This window comes from Festucalex cinctus, chromosome 8 (assembly GCF_051991245.1).
Source record: "Festucalex cinctus isolate MCC-2025b chromosome 8, RoL_Fcin_1.0, whole genome shotgun sequence".
NCBI classification, from domain to species: Eukaryota; Metazoa; Chordata; class Actinopteri; order Syngnathiformes; family Syngnathidae; genus Festucalex; species Festucalex cinctus.
This window is the reverse complement of record NC_135418.1, coordinates 29,815,027-29,834,216: the sequence shown is the minus strand read 5'-3', so window position 1 is coordinate 29,834,216 and position 19,190 is coordinate 29,815,027. Positions and strand designations below refer to the sequence as shown.

Below are 19,190 nucleotides of genomic sequence, written 5' to 3'. Positions count from 1 at the left end.
AATGGATTAGCTGTCGATTAATCGTTTAATCGTTAATTAAACTGCTGTGCAAAAACATAAATACGTTTTCAGTTTTCACACCCAAATCAGCAAAATTCGTCTTCCCCATCGTAATCGGCAAAGAGAAAAATGTGCAAACATTTTGAAAATTTGACATTCTCAAGCATTTTACAAAATGCTCAAACATTGTATAAAAATATGCATTTTTTTTCCTAACATTGTCCAACATTCTTTACTTTTCCACAAAAATCTAAAAAACAAAAAAATCGGCAACGTTTGGTAGTGTTCGCTAACGTCCTCCAAAACCGTCCAATGCTTTTTTGCAGCTTTGACAATTTTTCATCATTCAACAATCGTTTGCAAACGTTTGATTCATTTGAAAATTGATTAGCTGTCGATTAATCGTCAAAAAGTTCATTTCCCAGTTCCAATATCATGCAAGCTTCCAAATCTCTCAAATTGTCGTTGCACATTTTCCCCCCCAAATTGAGCAAAATCTGGTCCGACTTTCTGCTCCAATTCCCCAACCGATTCTCCAACTTTGACTTCTCGTCAACGGATGTTTTTCTGCCAAATCTCCTCGAGACAAACGGACGTTGGAGACAAACGGACATAACGCCCTCCGCCGGATCCGTTTGGGCTCCTTTAGAATGTTTTTTTTTTTTGTCTTTCTTTTTTCCGGCTGACATTCCCTTCACGCCTCATTGGCCGTATCTTGACTCCTTCTCCTCCATGCGGGCATCGTAGCCCCCCCGTCCCCCGTCTACCCATCCCCCCCCCCCCCCCCCCCTTCCCCCTTCCCCCCCTGCTCCCCCGTGGATGCTAACTTTAGCGAAAGTAGCTTGTTGCCCGGGAAACAAATCGGCCCCAGCAGGCCAATTATGAAAGCGGACCAATTAAAGGCCAACCTGTGTTGCTCTTTAATGCCTTTCATGCTGTCAGCCCATTGGCTGCTACGCGCACGCACACGCACGTACACACACGTATGCCTCTGGGCACACGCACAAACACGATTGCGTCCGCACACACACACGGCCATTTTTTATTTTTTTTCCGCACTTTGTTCTCAAATAAATTGCTCACGCACACACATGAACACGTGGTCGTTATATCGGAAGCACGTCCGACATCAGCTGTGTGTAACTACCAAAAGGTTGTGACATGAAAAGAACGACGCACGCCAACAAGACGACAATAAAAAAACAAAAAACAAAAAAAAACAAAGGCAAAGTGGGAGAAATAAGAAGAACTTGCGCAACTCCGAGTGCGTGCGTGCGTGCGTGCGTGTTTGATTTTGTATTGTTGGTGTTGACTTGCAAGAAGACGTCAGCGAGATAAATGAAAAAAGGCAAACACAAAAGCACAAAAAAAAACAAAACAAAAAAAAAGACTTAGAGGCTGAAATTGGGTTCCGCCACCAAAATGTTAGTTGTTGTTTTTACATAACATTCCGAAGGGGCCCTGAACGCACCTCAACAGATGATGCTCAGCTTTCGGTTCGGAGGACAAAATTCCTTTTGAAGATGTCTGTTTGTCCGTCCGTCCATCCGTCCGTCCATCCATCTATCCATCCATCCATGCACCTGTCCACTTGTCCCTCCATCATCCGTCCGTCCATCCATCCAACATCCATCCGTCCATCCATCCACCTGTCCATCCAACCATCTCTGTCATCCATCCTACACCTGTGCATCCATCCATCCATCCGTCTATCCATCCGTCCATCCAACCATCAGTACATCGGTCCATCCATCCGTCCATCCAGCTAGCCATCCGTCCGTCCATCCATCCGTAAACCTGTCCACCTGTCCTCTGTCCATCCATGCAACCATTCATTCATCCATCCATCCATCCATCCATCCGTCTGTCCATCCATTTATGTTATGTTCGAAATGAAGATGTCAGTCGGTCTATCCGTCCGTCCGACCGACTGACATCCATTTATTGACTTCTGCATCATTCAGCTGCCCATTCATGAATCCCTTTTGTGAATGAATGAATGAATGCATCATCCAACATCCAACCTGTCATCCTTGCAGTCTTCCACTGACGAATGAGTTAGTGCATCCATTTGCGCAGCTCTAGCTGTTCGTCCGTCCGTCCATCCGTCCGTTCAATCAGGTGTTTGAAAGTCGCCTGATGTGGACTTGATGGAACAACAGCAAGAGAAGGACTCGATTGCAGAAATGAATCGGCACACGCGCGCGTGTGTGTGTCAAGCTCCCGCCGGGCTGCGAGCAGTCCGATTATCCGTCCAGATTATCCGTCCAGATTAGCCGCTCTCCGTCCACTGCTGGATTAAAACCATGGCGGCCGTTCATCTGAGCAGTCAAGCCACTTTTTTAGGGGGCTAATCTGGCCCGGTGGGATTATTTGGCTGCGTCTCCTGCCGGATTGAGCAATGGCCGCTTCTCTTTGCAGACTCGGTGAAGATGTTTAGTCGGAAGAATCGTTTGCGAGTTTTCTTCAGTTTGTTTTGACTCCTGGTTTGTTTCATTGAATTTTTAAAAGCAGTTTTTGCAAAAGTTCTGCTGTGTAAATCCCAAAACAGATTTCCACAAGAGCTTCCAAACGTCCATGTTTGTCCAAGAGCAGATAATCCGGATCCAGTCGGTGGATGACTCGAAGAGATTCTTTCCATTAAGTCGGCACGCAGACTCCTTCAAGCCCGACGAGCCTCGCGGGGGTTCCTCAAACACGCCAAATTTGCGGACCGCCAGCGCCTCCTCCTCCTTTTAAGCCAGTCGCTCGATACTCCAAAGTATCAATCGCGATCAGATGGCTTTAATCTGCGTCTAATCCCATCTCGCATTGGGCTAATCTGGCCTGGACGCTTTTAAATCCACGTGCAAACAAACGATCCCCACGCAAAATTGGTGAAGGAGTTGATCAGATGGATTTTTGTTGTTTTTTTGTGCTGCTGAGGATTTTACAGATTGGGGGGGATTTGAACACAAATCCGGTAGACAAAAGATATAAACCCCAATTTGTCTTCAAGTGAAATTAATTTGTCGTTTTGTCTCTTCATTTTGCATTCTGCTGCTTACCAGGAAGGCTCAGTTAGCATATTCGCACGTTTTGAACATTTGTTTAGGTGGGAAAAGTCTGAACGTGAAGCACGTCAGATGATTACCAAGGTTATTTTTGTGAACTAAAACTAACCAAAACACTAAAATTCAAAAAATAATTTTAACGAAATAAAATAAAAATGCTTTTTAATTAAAAAACGAAAACTACATTTTATGTTTACAAAACTAACTAAAACTAACTAATTACAGCAAAAATGTCATTTGTTTTAGTCTTTGGTAATTAATTTAATGCACGAGCGTTTGAGGATGATTTTAAATGTAGTTTTAAGTAGATTCATTTTGATATTAACCGGAAAAAGGACTTTTGAAAGTGTGTCATACAGAAGTGACGTCATCGAGCAGCAGCCAATAGAAAAGCACCAAAAGATGACGTCGCTCCTATGCTGTTTTTTTAAATATTAAGTAATACAGATTTAAAAACTAAAACTAATACTAACTAAAACTAAGCATTTATTAAATAACAAAAACTAAGAAAAACTAAAAACAATAAAAAAAAAAAACATCAAAACGAAGTAAAATGAAAAATTCCAAAACTATATCCCTGCTGCTGACTTTGGCTTTCCGCTCCTAAAATGTGCTCAATCTGGGTCGAAAAAAAAACAAAAACAAAAAAACCCCATCAAATTGTTTTGAAGTTCCTTGAAGTTGCTTTGCACATATGAAGGCAAAAAGTTGTCAAATTGACCCAAGAAGTCAATTAGTCAATTTTTGAGTGCAATTGCGTTGTCTGTTTTTGAAGCAAGTGTTTTTTTGTTTTTTTTGCATCCGGTCCAGATCCGGTCCACGGTCCGCAGAACGTCAACGTTGTGGACGTCCGCGCGCGACTCCTGACCATCCAGTGGGAGACGTTCGGCTACGCCGTCACGCGATGTCACAGCTACAACCTGACGGTAGCCGCAAAACGCCCAATCGGCATTTTGCTCTTTCCCGGAAGTGTCCCGATACTTTTTGACACGTCGGCCCCGCCCCGCCCCCTGCAGGTGCAGTACCAGTACGTCTTCAACCAGCAGGAGTTTGCGTCGGAGGAGCTGATCCAGACGTCGTCCCGCTACACCCTGCGCGACCTGCGTCCGTCCGTCAGCGTCCGGCTGCGGCTGGTCCTGGCCAACGCCGAGGGCAGCAAGGAGAGCGAGGAGATCGTCAAGCAGACCGAGGAAGACGGTGAGCACCTTCAAAACCGCGTTTTCCCTTCCTGTCCCAGTAGTTTTGTCCATTTTCTCTATCCGGGCTGGTGTCCCAATACTTTTGTGCACATGTCCAGCGACTTGATGAAAACAATCCAAATAAACAACCGACTCAATCGTGTCGCAAATGGCGGACGCGTGTTTGGTTTTTTTTTAATCCGGGAATCTGCTAGCGTAGCTTAGCGTCAGGAATCGACAACGACATGGTCCAAGATTGCGTTCCGTCCGTGTGGATTACTGACGCGTGTCATCGCTTGTCAGATGCACGCCACATATGGAACCAGACAAATTGGAGATGGATTTATTTTTTTTATTTATTTGTGACCAAAAAAAAGAAATCATTCTATCAAGACAGGAGCAGTAAATACGACAAAATGTCCATTTTAAGTAAAAACAATAAATGAATAAACCAAAAATCATTCAAATGCAAATGAATGAAATGTAAATAAACCAACAATGATTCATTAATAATTGAAAAATGTTTTTTTTTTTTTTTTTTTTTTTTTTTTTTAAAAGAAAACACATAAACAAGGAAAAATACATTCCATAAATTAAAAATGGATTAGAATCACATGACACTAGTTAATAAACGAACATGAAGTGCAAATAAATACATTAAAAAAATAATAATTAAATTCAATAAAATACAATCAAATGAATTTTTAATTCAAAATGTGTACCACAAAAACAAAAAAATAAATACAGAATGAATCGTCTTAAAATAGAATATTTTTGTAGCACATAACAAAGATTAAATGAAATTTTAAAAAATAGAAATGAATTTAAAATGAAAAACACCATCGGAAAAAAATAATGTAATCACATGAAGAGGAGTGAGGAGAGAAGTGGCAGTCAAACAGGCCAAAACACAGATTGATAGTAGTACATAAATATTTCAAATGTCCCAAATGAATAAAGGAAATATGAAATAAAAATCAATAAAAAGTGTTGAATAAACATCAAATCAATTAAATGAATAACAAATGCATTCATGTTGCATAATTTCAACCCAATTTAGACTCAACTAAACGAAAGATCCACTTTTTCATCCTTGAGAAATTATTATGATTATTATGATTTTTTTTGGGGTTCAGAACGCACGCACCAACGACATCATTAAGATTCCAGCGGAGTGCCAAAAAAAAAAAAAAAAAAAGTAGGTTGCGCCGACGATCAAACGGCAAAAAAAAAAAAACCCGTTGGAAGACGTCGAGAGGAATCTCCTCGCAAATATCAACTCTTTTATTTTCATATTTTTCCAAGTCGTCTCCTCCGCATGAAAGCGCCGTTGGCCAGTGCTCGCTCGCTCGCTCGCTCGTTCGCCGCCTCCTCCTCCTTTTTTTTTTTTTTTCTGCCGCCGCACAAACCAAACAAATTGATTTCAAAGTCAATTTCAAACAAACAAAAAAGAACTGCTTGATAAGAACTAGAAAAAAATAATAAAAAATAATAATTGATTGCCAAGCTGGAAGTTAATCAAGTTCAGGTCAACGAAAACATCTTTTACACAGCAGCCCAAAACGTTGACTGATAAGGTGTCCACCGGAAAGGACAGCATCTTAATTACGATTTCTTTTTTTTTGTGCGGCCTCATCGAGGCGTTTTAATTAGCACATGAAAAAGGCTCTTTGTGGCGCCATTTGCAGGCGATTTGCTAACGCGCGCGCGGACGACGACGTTCTTGGTTCGGCGGCCGGGGTGTCGCCGCGTGATGGATGGCGCTCGTTACGTTACGCCCCTTTTCCAAACGCCGTCGCCGGCCTACAAATGGGATTTCGCTCCCACAAAAATAAAACGGGTTGTTTTTTCCCTGCCTCAAATTGAGGCAGAGGGTGGCAATCATCCTGACCATGATCGGCGGTATCGGTGCCGATACCAGGTCTTATTGTAATCGGCGGTACTCGCGGCGGGGACCGATATGCCGTTATCGGCCGCCTCCTGCGGTCGTATTACGGTCAGCCACAAGAAATTAGAAATTATATCAATACAAAGTTGCCATTAACTTCATGCAATTGTAAGGAAAAATAATATAAAAACATGTAAAAATAAAATAATAAATACAATTATATAAATATATATAAATACAATAATAAATAAAAAAGAAATATAAATAATAATAGTAATAAATAAAAAAATAAAATTATATAAATATATATAAATACAATAATAAATAAAAAAAAAATATAAATAATAATAGTAATACATTTAAAAAATAAAATAAAGTTATATAAATATATATAAATACAATAATAAATAAAAAAAGAAATATAAATAATAATAGTAATAAATTGAAAAAAAATAACAAAAATAAAAATTAATAATCATATATTGGGCTATCGAGGTCTTCCTTTCAAATCATCTGTCATTTATGGATGGTGAATTTTATTTACTAGTGATATCAGTATTTTGGTATCATGAGCGGTGACGGCTCAAGAGTTGCGTTTCGTGCAAGTATGGTCGCTTGTCGCTAGGCAGATTTGACAAGCGTGTCGCGACGGTGTGTGTGCAGTGCCCGGCTCGGTGCCCAAGGAGTCGCTCCAGGACACGCCGTACGAGGACAAGATCTTCCTGCAGTGGAAAGCGCCCAACGAGACCAACGGCGTCATCACCCAGTACGAGGTCAGGTCCCGCGCCACCAACGCCACATGTATCGACGTATCGCGATACGATCCCTAACACAATATTGTGGGGAGCTTGGCGATATTAGGTCACAATATTGTCAAAAACTGAGCTCATACTAAAAAATGCACACGTAATATTGTGCTTTGTGCATTCAGAGCAATAAATATAAATCAATCTACAATCTCCAATAAGACTTACTAATTGAGGCACCCACATATTGACGATATCGTATACATATTTATGCATTTTTATGCTGCATAAAACATTTATGTCTGAATTTTGGGAGTCTTGGAACGGATTAGGGCATTTGCATGGAAAACGCGTCTCCACTTACAACGAGAAGAACTTTCTTGCACAACCAATTAATTTCGTAAGGAGTAAGGGCCATAATTAAAAAAAATAAATAAAAAAATAGAATCACTTATAATTATGTAAGTTCATTTTGGACCAAGCAGAATTTATAATAATATATATGTATAATAATATAGTTATTTATGTTTGCAATGTGCAGAAGGACGATCATTTATTTTTTTGCTACAAAACAAGAAAATGTTTAAATGTAAAAAAATAAAAAAAATAAAAATATTAAGACAAATACAATTCTTTTGGGTGAAACAAAATTTATTAAATTAGTTGTTTTAAAATAAAAAAAAAAAAGCTGCAAATGTATACATTTAAACAACTCAAAAATTAGTATCAATAATCATTTGTTACGATGATGCTGTTTTTATAATTGTGGAGTGCAATAATTGTAATTGTAATTGAATTTCGATGAATTGCACAGCCCTACGTACAACACACATCATCACAATTCAAGTCTGACAATTCACACAACAATATTTTGTGATCGATCCAGACCGGAAAATTCCGATTCTCCGATTGGCTTTTCCCAATTTGACTCGGCACCGGTTCTTGTCCAGCCCTCCTTCTTGGCACACAAATGTGGCTGATAGAAACTTCCAATGGTTACGCAGTACGGCGCGGCTACAAATAACCAACCACATGCTGCTTCACCAGGAACATTTGTGCTCCGTTCCCGTCACATCCTTTTGCGTATATTTTTGCTCCTCTATCGCATATTTTGTCCATTTTTTGTACGCCTTCTGCGACCGACTAATTTACCTCCATTGGTGTCCTGAAAATGTCCCCACCGCCCCCCCGCCCGGTTTGTACCTGCCTTTGATTAATGCCGGAGTCTTATTAAGCGCGCCGTCATCTACTAAACATATCAGAGCCCCTTGCACAATGCGCCCCATTAGCGATAATGACCATAATTGCGCCTATTGTGGGATTAAAGGCATCGTCTGCTACATCTGAAGGCCTCTGTTGTCTCTTGTGTTTTGAACCCGCGTCCTTGGACAATGAGGTGGGGGGTCGGGGGGGGGGGGGGGGGGGGGGTGCAGGTGGAGAGCCGAACGGCGAGGAGAGAGATAAGCAGAAGAAGCGCTCGCCGTGATACGTCGAATGCAAATCCGTCGCCTCTCTTGAACGTCTTGAGATAATTGCGGCTGTAATTACGGGATTAAAGCGAGCGTGTCGTCGGGCGGAGGCTGGCAAAGTGGGGGGGGTCCTTTTATTTCTGCACGGAAATGTATGTTTTAGTTTGCCACACTTTGCAACCAAAACACCGTGATAATTTCGTCGGCGGAAAATTTACGTCATCATTTTCAACACCATTTTTTATTATTTTTTTCCCGACGAAAATAAAATGAAAACTAAAATAGAGAAAATCAACTGACAATTTTACTTTGGAAAACAAAGACTGAACCGATAACATAGTACAACATCAACACCCCCTTTTTTAAACACGATATAATTCTGAAGTATGAAATAAACACCATTCATTGATTAATAAAAACTAATAAGGAAAAAAAATGCTTTTGTAATACACTGTACTGCAACGTTAAAATGAATCCGATTAGTCGAGTAATCAATTGAATAATCGATAGATTAATCGATTCAAAAAAATATTTGATAATCTACATGCACGATATGTGAATAATCGGTTTGCTCCATGTTGACCGATTAGCAAATATTCGTTGCACCAAAACGACGACAAAAAAAAGTGGAAAATCAAAAGAGAGAAAAGAAAATGGAAAAAAAAAAAAGATGACACCACCACAAGGTGGCGTAACGGAGTTCCCGTGACGTTCGCTGTCAACATCCGCCGATCACGCCGTCGTGACCTTTGCGTCCACTCATTGCAACCCACCTCGCCCCCCCCCCCTCCCCAATTATTCTTATTCTTATTATTATTCCCGGATCCTCACCACAAATCAGCCAATCGTGGCGCGACGCTGGGCCAGCGTGGGCCACCCGCGGGGGGGCCGACAGGAATCTTGGTCCCGTATCGATTTCTGCTTTGTGCTGTGGAATTGTTGTAAACATCCCTCCCCAAATAAGAGCGTTTCCCTGCTGCGTGTAGCAGCAAGTGGTGGACGTGCAAAGACAGCATGAAACTGAAAGGTGCATTTAAATGTGACAGTCGCTAATTGGCAGCTGGGAAACCAAAAAAAAAAAAATCACATTTTGCACAAGAAAGGCCGCTGTCAAAATCATCAAGCGACGATTTTATTAAAAAAAACAAAAAAAAAACAAAAACGTGGTGTGTTGCAAAAACATCAACGCATATATCAAGAATTGGAAATGATGGACATCAATCGATCCTGGTGGATTAAAGCACCTGAATATATATATATATATATATATATATATATATATATATATATATATATATAAATATATATATATATATAAAATAACTAACTAACTAAACTATGCCTATTTCCTTTGACGTATCAGTGGTACGATATATCCTTCTTCCTTCCTTCCTTTTGCCGGGTTGCATTGTCAGCGCCGGACTGAATTTCTTTGCAAGTCCTTGAGCAGCCGACCTCATTTCATCCTGTCACGCCAAAACAGCTTTTGGCCTACTGAGGGTGTGTCGGCGGCGCGCTATCGCTTACACCTGAGCCAGGCCGGCTCGGTCCCGGCCGGTCCCGGCGGAACGTCTCGCTCGCTCGCTAAAAGGCTTCAAGTTTCTGCAATTGTCAGCATGGAAGAAGAGAGAAAATCAAAACAGACCTCCCCTTTCTTTTCATTCAGTATGAGGACGTCCAGAGAATGATGTCATTGCTGCAAAGCTCATTTCAGGGGATCTTTCAAATTATTGTGGAAAATAATTGTTTTTCAACATTTAGGAATCGTAATTTAATTGTCACGTGTCAAACCTCAATGAATCTAATAATTGATGTATTGGCACACCACAAGTTTCTACTAAGTAGCGTCTCAAATGTTCTCCAATTTGGATCCTGTAAATGTATGGCAAGAAATGTTTGTTGGGAGGAGCAATATGGCCGCCTCACCACCTCAAAAGTCTTAGCCTATCCAGTCATATATTCAGATCAGTGGTTGTCGGCCATGACTCCTTGAGAATTTCATACTGGCTGAGTTTTTGCAAAGATTCCCAACGGATCAACAAATTCCCCCGACGAGCAAGTCTTAAAAACAAAAAAGACGGGAATTCCTTGATGGCTCAATTTTCAGCGCAAAAAATAAGTTTGAGAAGCATATCAGGATATTAGCCGTATTCCAGCCTGCCAGGACTCGTTTCAACAGGCAAACAAAAGATACCGACTTTTTTTTTTTTGCATGTAAATGTCACAGACGGGTTATTTAAAAAAAAAGAAAAAAAAAGGTGCATGCAGGCAGGCAAGCACGCGTTTGCGCTCGAGTGGTTCTCGATTGTGCAGCGGATGGCTTCACGAGCACGCTTGAAGGAGGATCTTCACCGGTGCCTTCTTCGGTCCCCGGGAGACCGCCACCAAGTGTCCTTGAGCAAGACACTTTTACGGCCCCCGTTCGGTCTTTCGCGCCGGCGTGGGAGCAAGCGCGCGTGTGTGCGTAAGCGTGAACGTGAACGTGAACGAGGCCGTCTGCTCTTTAAGTAGCATTAAGGGAGCGTCGGCCGCCGGACGAGCGCATCCGTCTCCATTTGGACGCTCGCAATTATTAGACACCGAGCGCCGCCGCAACTCGCTCGCCCCCCCCAAATCATCCCGGCCAATCGCAAACTCACAAATGACACGACGGCCAAATCGTTCCAGCCAGAGAAAGAAGTTTGGCAATTTTTCATTTCAGTAAGGTGCAAATGTATGAATTTAAACAACTCAAAAATGAGTACAGTCTTACATCTTGATTAGTTTTATCGTAGATTATGGGTGGATTTATGACCTGACCAATATATCTTGATTCCATTTAATTAATTAATTTAATTTGATTTAATTAATATAATTTATTTAATTCAATCACCTTATTTATTGATTGATTGAATTATTTTTTATTTTATTGTCTGTTCTTATTGCTGCTGGACATGTAAATTTCCCAGAGGGATCAATAAAGTCAAGTCGAAGTTAACGTGACAGATTCTTGTCAGTTGCGTACTTTATTTTTATTTTTATTTTATTTTATTTATTTTTTTTAAGCTTGTCTACAAACTCGTATCACGTTCACGAAACGGCGATTTTTTTAAATATTTTTTTTCTCGCCGAGTTTTGCATTTCTTTGTTTGTAATCGATAGCTAATCATAATCATAATGGAGGGAGGGGCAACGGCCTGATTAACGCGGCACATCCGCAGCCGTATTCGATAATGACGCTTTTATTGTCTTCATGACGACGAGCGCATCTGTTTATATTCAAACAAATATATAAACCACGCGGGTACAAAAAAAAAAAAAAGATCAATTGCACTCCAGGAAACAACAAGAAGATCCCAGTGTGAGTCGGTGTGTTTTCCCAATAAAAAACAAACACAAGCAATCATAAAAGATGGAAAATGAAAAAAGAAAAAAAGCCGTCAAGTGAAATAAGGTTGCTGCAGCCGCCGCCGTCCCGCGGCACAACCTCGTAAACATTGTTTATGACGCGCCCGAGCGATCGTTTGTTGTATTTGCGGCCGTCCGAGCGCAGTCGGCCGCCCGAGCGCCCGCCTTGGTCGTCATTAGGTCGAATAATGACGGCCGGTAGATCACCAGGAACAACGCCGCCCGTGACAGCTTATTAAAAAGACGTCCGGCAGCCTTTTCATAAATGTCCATACTTCATTATTTTCTCGCCCCCTTGATGAACTCGGCAGACGGCAGGACGCCACTTTGGCCGGTTGGGGGGCTCGAGCCAGCGCGTGGCCGATATGCCGCTCGATTCGTCAACACGACGTTGCAACGTGAAGACGCACCGACTATTTTACTATTTCATTTATTTTATTGACTATTTTTTTACTTTATTTTTTTTACTATTAAAAACTATTAATTATTACTATTAATGTTTATGATTTTTTACTATTTTATTTATTTTATTTACTGTTTTACTTTTTTATTTTACTATTAAAAACTATTAAATATTACTATTACATTTTTTTACACTTATTTTATTTACCATTTTTTTACTTTATTTTTTGACAATTAAAAACTATTAAATATTGCTATTACATTTTTTTTTTTACTATTTTATTTATGTTATTAACTATTTTTTACTTTATTTTTTATTTTTACTATTAAAAGCTATTAAATATTACTATTAATTTTTTTTCTATTTTATTTATTTACTATTTATTACTTTATTGTTTATTTTACTATTAAAAACTATTAAATATTACTATTACATTTTTACATTTTTTTTACAATTTTATTTATTTATTTTATCTACTTTTTTTTTACTTTACTTTTGACAACTAAAAACTATTAAATATTGCCATTACATTTTTAGTATTTGTTTTAATATTTTATTTATTTTATTAACTATTTTTTACTTATTTTTTTATTTTTACTATTAAAAACGATGAAATATTACTAGTAAAAATGTTTCTGTTTTATTTATTTACTATTTATTACTTAATTTTTTATTTTTACTATTAAAAACTATTAACTATTACTAGTAAATTATAATACTATTGGTGATTCTTTTTTCCTTTTTCTTTTCCTTTTTTTTTTAACTTCAACTTGTATTTCATACTTTAGCAGTACAAGAGGCTGTGTTTAAATAAAAAAAAAAAGCCAAAGAAAAAGCAATGGAGAGCAGCAACTGATACTTTTGTTCCGGCGGCCTTTCGACGGCGAGAATTCGTATCGGCTTTTTGTCCGCCAAAGGTTTTGTCCCGAGAGGCGCTGACTTGTTTAGCGGCGCGCGAGTTTAAATGCCAAGAAAAAAGAAGACCAAAAGCGTAGTATTGTTTTTTGTTTTTTTTTACCTGAAAAGATAGAAATCGGCGCCAAGGCCTCAAGAACGACTTTTTTGGAAATGTCATCCTGAGCGACGACGCTTTTGCACGACAATGAGCGACGGCCGCTCGCTGACGTAGCGGCCTGAACGTTAGCTACACCCAAAGTCAAGTTGGCTCTCATGCGGTTGCTTTAGAGTGCCTCATCGTCTGCCATGTCGGTACTTCATCTGCATCATGGAGACAAGGTGGAAGAGCCAGTAAAAAAATAAAATAAAATAAATCCTGTCAAAAATGACAGCCACGGTTTTGACCTCTCATGTAGCCATTTTAGAGCGCCTCGTTATCAGCCGCGAGTGTGCGCATGTCATGGAGAGAAGGTATAGAGAGATATAAAAAAAAAAGAATCACTAAGTCTACCACTTTTACAATATTTGACCTTTGACGCCAACCTCCCTACAATATGATGATAATATCGTATCGTATGATGATATTTTGATATCGTTACACCCCTAATAACTCAAGTGATGCACGAAGGAACTTTTCATTTTTTTTTTTTTGTCTGGTGGCGTACCTGCAGATCACCTACAAGGGCGTGAGCTCGCTGGACCCCAGCGCCGACCTGACCACCCAGTGGGGGAAGGTGAGCAAGCCCACCAACGAGACGCACCACCTGTTTGTGGCCCTCCACCCGGGCACCACCTACTTCTTCACCCTGAAAGCCTCCACCAGCAAGGGGGCCGGCCCGCCCGTCAACACCCACATTAGCACCAAGATTGCAGGTAGGAAAAACGTGCTGATCTCCGTCATTCGCTTGCATTTAGCCAAAGTTTGCTCCCTTTTGATTGGTTTGTGCTTAGTCAGCTGATAGGCGATCAGGAAGTGTTGAATGATAATGAATCCGTCTCCGTCCTGCCTTTTCATTTTAGAACCACAAACGAACCCTCAAATGATCAGACTATATCTCCGCTACGTGTCGTTCTCTTAAGTTTGGGAGGTTGGTTTTTTTTTCTAGCAAATTTGCCACTTTAGAAAGTCTGAAATTTGCCACTTTCTAAACTCACAAATTTACAATTTTAGAAGCGCGCAAATTTGCCACTTTAGAAACACACAAATTTGCCACTTTCTAAACTCGCAAATTTGATTTTTTTTTTCTTGCAAATTTGCCACTTTCTTAACTCTCAAATTTACAAGTTTCTTTTTCCGCAAATTTGCCACTTTCTAAACTTGCAAATCTACAATTTACATGTTTTTTTATTCTCACAAATTTGCCACTTTAGGAAGTGGCAAATTTGCGACTTTTTTTTTTTCTCTCTGAATATTGCCACCGCCCTCAGAAAAAAAAATATTTAGAAAAGACGTTTTTGTGTGTAAAAGTGTCACCTTGGTCATTTTCAGGACTTTTTCAAAAGGAAACTGGTTGTAATTATTTTTGTCTGATTTCTACCAAATTTGAAGCCGACAATTGTGTGATGCAACAATTTATTTATTTTTTTGTCATTGCACGTGGGCGGAGAATGTTGGCAAAGCTCGACGACTCGCCATCAAATATGAAACGGTGATTACGCAACTAATTACGCAATTAACTCCCCCCCCCAAAAAAACATAAAATTGGACTGTTCCTTCCTTTTTTTTTTTTTTTTTTTGTCTAAAGTCAGGGCTGACCTCGTTTTTGTGATCTTGTGTCGTTCTGTGCTTTTGTTCCTTTCTCTCTTTTTTTCCCGCCTTTCCATTTTTATCTTGACTTTTACCATTTGATTGTCAGCCGCCCCACAAATGTCACCGCAATAACAAAAAAAAAAAAAAAAAAAAAAAAAGCAATGCGGTAAACTTTCCGGGCCAGAGAAGATGAGGACAAAAAAAAAAAAAAAAATCTGGACAAGGTCTGCTTGGCTTTGCATGACGAAGCGACCACATTGGAATCTTGTGCGTGATCAAGGTTGCAAAATTTGAGGAATTTTCTGCCTTGGAAACGATAATCGCAAAGTCGATCCTTTTTCTCAACATTTATTGCGTTCTTTAGTAATCATTTGAAAATTGGTCATCTGAGTGACATTTGAGCACCTATTGACCAGGCAGCGCTGCAATTAGACGTTGCACTTCTCATTGATTTAAAAAAAAAAACCCCAAAAAAAAACACCCGTAATAAACGTCAATTAACGTTTATGGCGGCTTTCATTAGGATTTCAAAATACGTCTTTAGACGTTCTTGGCGCTCAAAGAGTTTTAAGGTACATCTTTTTCATCACCCCAGGATTCTGGTAATTCATTTATTAATCGAATCGATATTTAATATCCAAAAATCGATTTTATTTCAATTAGAAATGAAGAAGAAGAAGGGGAAAAGGCAGTTGTAGCCCACATGCTGTTTTTTGTGCAAAAAGGCACTTACAATACAAAATTAATCAATGTTTAAAAAATAAATAAATAAAAGACCCTTTAATCATTTGTCAATCAAATAATTTTGCACCGAAAATCGTTTGAATCGAAAATCGATTCTGAATTGAATCCTAGAGCCAAAAATCGTAATCGAATCGAATCTTGGCATGACCGCGGCTAACGTTTTTTTTTGTTTTTGTTTTTGTTTTTGTTTTTTCTCCCTCTGAGTGAACTCTCCTGTCGGTAGGACGCCATCTTGGCGCACATTATTGACACTGCCGTAGCTTGGGCGAGACTTTTTTCTTCCTGCGCTCGCTCGTCCATCATCCTCCTCCATTTTTTTTTTTTTTTTTCACCCCCACTTGAAATGTCACGCCGTCAGCCATCTTGTTGAAGATAACGAAGATTTCCATTAAAAGTGTCTTGTTCGGGTGTTAACGGCTTAAATGCCACAGCAAGCGTTGACGTTTTTTTTTTTTTTTTTTCACGTTCACGCAACGGCCGAAAGTGCTCGACGGTGTCGAGCGGGATTATCGGCGTTGAGCTTTGCACAAGTGTGACATCCCTGTTGTTGTTTTGTTCGTTTGTCGTCTTGTGCCTCAGCTCCCATGATGCCCGAGTACGAATCGGAGGCGCCGCTCAACGAGACCGATTCCACCATCACCGTCCTCCTCAAGCCCGCCAAGTCGCGAGGAGCGCCCATCAGGTCACTCGCTACACTTTTTGGGGGGTTTTGTTTATATTAGGGGCGCATCGATCACAATTTTACGGCCGATCTTTTCAAAAGTCTGACCCGCAAATCCCAATTTTTTGCCAATACCGATTTATTTATTTGTTTTTCATCACAAGCAGGGAGAAACCGAATCGATGGGCGCAAAAAGGAAAATCGATTCAATTTAGATTATTTGATTTTGTTTTATTATTATTATTATTATTATTTTTTATAGTATCCGGGTTGACTAGCGTTAATTCTTGTAGCTTTTATTGCCGGTTGGTGTGAAAATCCCGGGAGCAAATCGTCTCGATTTTACCTGTAATACAATTTCAAGTGTGCCTGCCGCGGAGGAGGAGACCCCCCCCCCCCCACTCTCTAATTACTGGGATGAATCGTATCAAAGACAGAAGGTGAGCGGGCGCTCGCTCGTTTGATTTGATTTAGTCGGGGAGACAAACGCGCGGCGGAGGTCGTCGAGGGGCTTTTTTGAAAACCGATCTTTCGTCGACAAAAAAAAAAAAAAAAAAAAAAAAAAAAGAAGAAGAGCAAAAAACCAAGATGGGCCCGATCGAGCTTGCGGTGGTCTGCAATTTCGTTTTTTTTTCGTTTTTTTTTTTTTTTTAATGAAAGCCGTCCAGACGGGACCGGACCTGGGCTGCGATTGGCCGTCGGCAAACGCACGTTTTCCTAATTGCGCGTAATTACACGTAATTGCGAGATGGCTTTTTGGTGAGGGGAGCTAATTGCGGAGGGACGCCGCTAAAGAGCCCCTCAGCCAATCGGTAAACGGCAAAGTCGAGGAACGGGAGGGCATCAAACAACAAAACCACACGTTGATTTATATGCAAACATACGTTGACGGATGACATTTGATATATATATATATATATGTATATATATATATATATATATATATATATATATGTATATATATATATATATATATATATATATGTGTATATATATATATATATATGTATGTGTATATATATTAAGGATGCACAATAATACCGGTGGCCATTATCGACCTATTTGACGGCAAACAGGTAAGAGAGAATTCCACCGATAATTATCGCCAATTACCAACCAATTTGATGTCATACAGATAAACCAGATAATAAATTTGTTGAAAATTATCGGCAATTATCGACTAATTTGACGTCAAACAGATAAATCAGATAATAGAGAAAGTCACCGATAATTATCGGCAATTATCGACCAATTTGATTTCATACAGATAAACCTCATAATAAAGACTTGCAGTAAGACTCGAAAGTATATTTGTATTTCAAGTTCATTTTGCAAACAATTATCAGCTTACTCATCGGTTATCGACATCGGCGCTTTCAAAAGTTTTTGGTTCATCGGTATCGGTTGAAAATAGCATTATCGTGCATCTCTAATATATGTTATGTATGTTATATGTCGATGTTGTTTGAATAAATTGAAGTTTGTTTCTCGATAAAGAAAAAAAATCAATTTTCAACTCAATTGAAATGAACGATGCCGCTTTTTAAAAAAAATTTGTTTTTATTTTCATGCGGTGAAATAGTCTAAAAAGTTAGTGACGTTTTTTGTTTTGTTTTTTTGTTTGCGCCGCGACGGGCAGCTGCTACCAGCTGGTGGTGAAGGAGGAGCGCGGGTCCAAGTCCCGGCGGGCGGCCTCGGAGTGCTTCGGCGCTCCGTTCAGCTTCCGCAACGCCTCTGCCGCCAACTCGCCGTACTACATGGCGGCGCAGCTGCCGCCGGCGAAGCTGCCGGCGCCGCAGCCCTTCACCGTCGGCGACGACAGGACCTACGGCGGCTTCGCCAACCCGCCGCTCTCGCCCGCCAAAAGCTACAGCGTCTACTTCCAGGCCCTCAGCGCCGCCAACGGGGTGAGTCCGACCACACCTTGCAAATCGGCAGCGTGACCATGACTCGATCAATCGGGATATTGAAACTCACACAGTCGTGCTCGCCACGTTTCAATTTCAATGCAACACATCTGTTCCAAAAAGTCGGGTTGACTTCCATTTGTGCAGTTCTAGCGCCCTCTGGTGGCTAGTTTTTTTTAAAGTACAATTTAATTTTCATTAGGCATGTTTTGGCCCTTCTGTTTAAAATCGACATTAATTGTCAGATGAAGCAAAGCATAATATGCCTGTGAAGCAAGTCAATACTCAATGTGTGCGTGCATTAACAACATATCAGTAATAATAAGAATAAAAAAACAATAATAATAATAATAATAACATTGCTGTTTTGTACAAAAACACAATATTGTACTTTTTTGTAGTATGCGCTCATTTGTTAATTTTTTTACACAATATTATGACATTTTTTGAATATCACCAACCTCCCCACAATATCGTGATACGTGAGCTTCATATCGTGATATCGTATCGTGTCATTTGTATATCGTTGCATCCCTAGTTGGAACTAGGAGTGTGACGATATGATCGATATTGTGATAAATTGTCTCCCGATAGGTTATCGATACGCCAATGCAAGTATCGCGATATTTGTAGTTCATATTGTGCTTTTTTTGTAGCATGAGCTCACTTTTGTTTTTTTAGTTTTCGTTTTATTTTGGTCTGAAAAGTCATTTTCGCGCTGAAAATTATGACGTGGATTTTTTGCAGATGAATTTCTCACGGGTTCATGCCGAATTTCAAGGTGCTCAAATACATTTATTTGTATTTTTTGCAGTTTTTTCAAATGTGGTTTGTGTGCAATGCAGCAAAATAGTCACGGAATGAACACAAAAAATGTTGTTGTTTTTTTTTTTTTTTTCTTTTTGTTCTCCTCATAATCGATGTCTGCCAAATTTGATGTTGCAAGTCAATCAGAAACTCGTTGGCGGCTCCAAGTGGTCAGGAAGTGACTTTGGAGACTGACTGCTCTGTATTCAATAGAAATCAGTCAGCTGCAACTCGTCGCCAGTCCGCATTCTTCATCTTCTTTCTTTGACTTTTCTTTTTTTTTTTTTTTTTTTTTTGTGA

General features: G+C 39.8%; 1 protein-coding gene across 16 annotated transcripts in view; it reads left to right on the top strand.

Annotated features, from left to right (window-relative positions):
* ptprt (protein tyrosine phosphatase receptor type T) overlaps positions 1 to 19,190 on the top strand; it is a 121,166-nt gene that overhangs the window by 45,936 nt on the left and 56,040 nt on the right. For all 16 annotated transcript variants that reach the window (XM_077529050.1, XM_077529064.1, XM_077529063.1 and 13 more), the window contains 6 exons: positions 3,864 to 3,979; positions 4,070 to 4,250; positions 6,783 to 6,892; positions 13,693 to 13,894; positions 16,095 to 16,197; positions 17,816 to 18,083. In XM_077529050.1, coding sequence (XP_077385176.1) covers positions 3,864 to 3,979; positions 4,070 to 4,250; positions 6,783 to 6,892; positions 13,693 to 13,894; positions 16,095 to 16,197; positions 17,816 to 18,083 — 980 coding nt within the window. The remainder of the gene's footprint in view (positions 1 to 3,863; positions 3,980 to 4,069; positions 4,251 to 6,782; positions 6,893 to 13,692; positions 13,895 to 16,094; positions 16,198 to 17,815; positions 18,084 to 19,190) is intronic.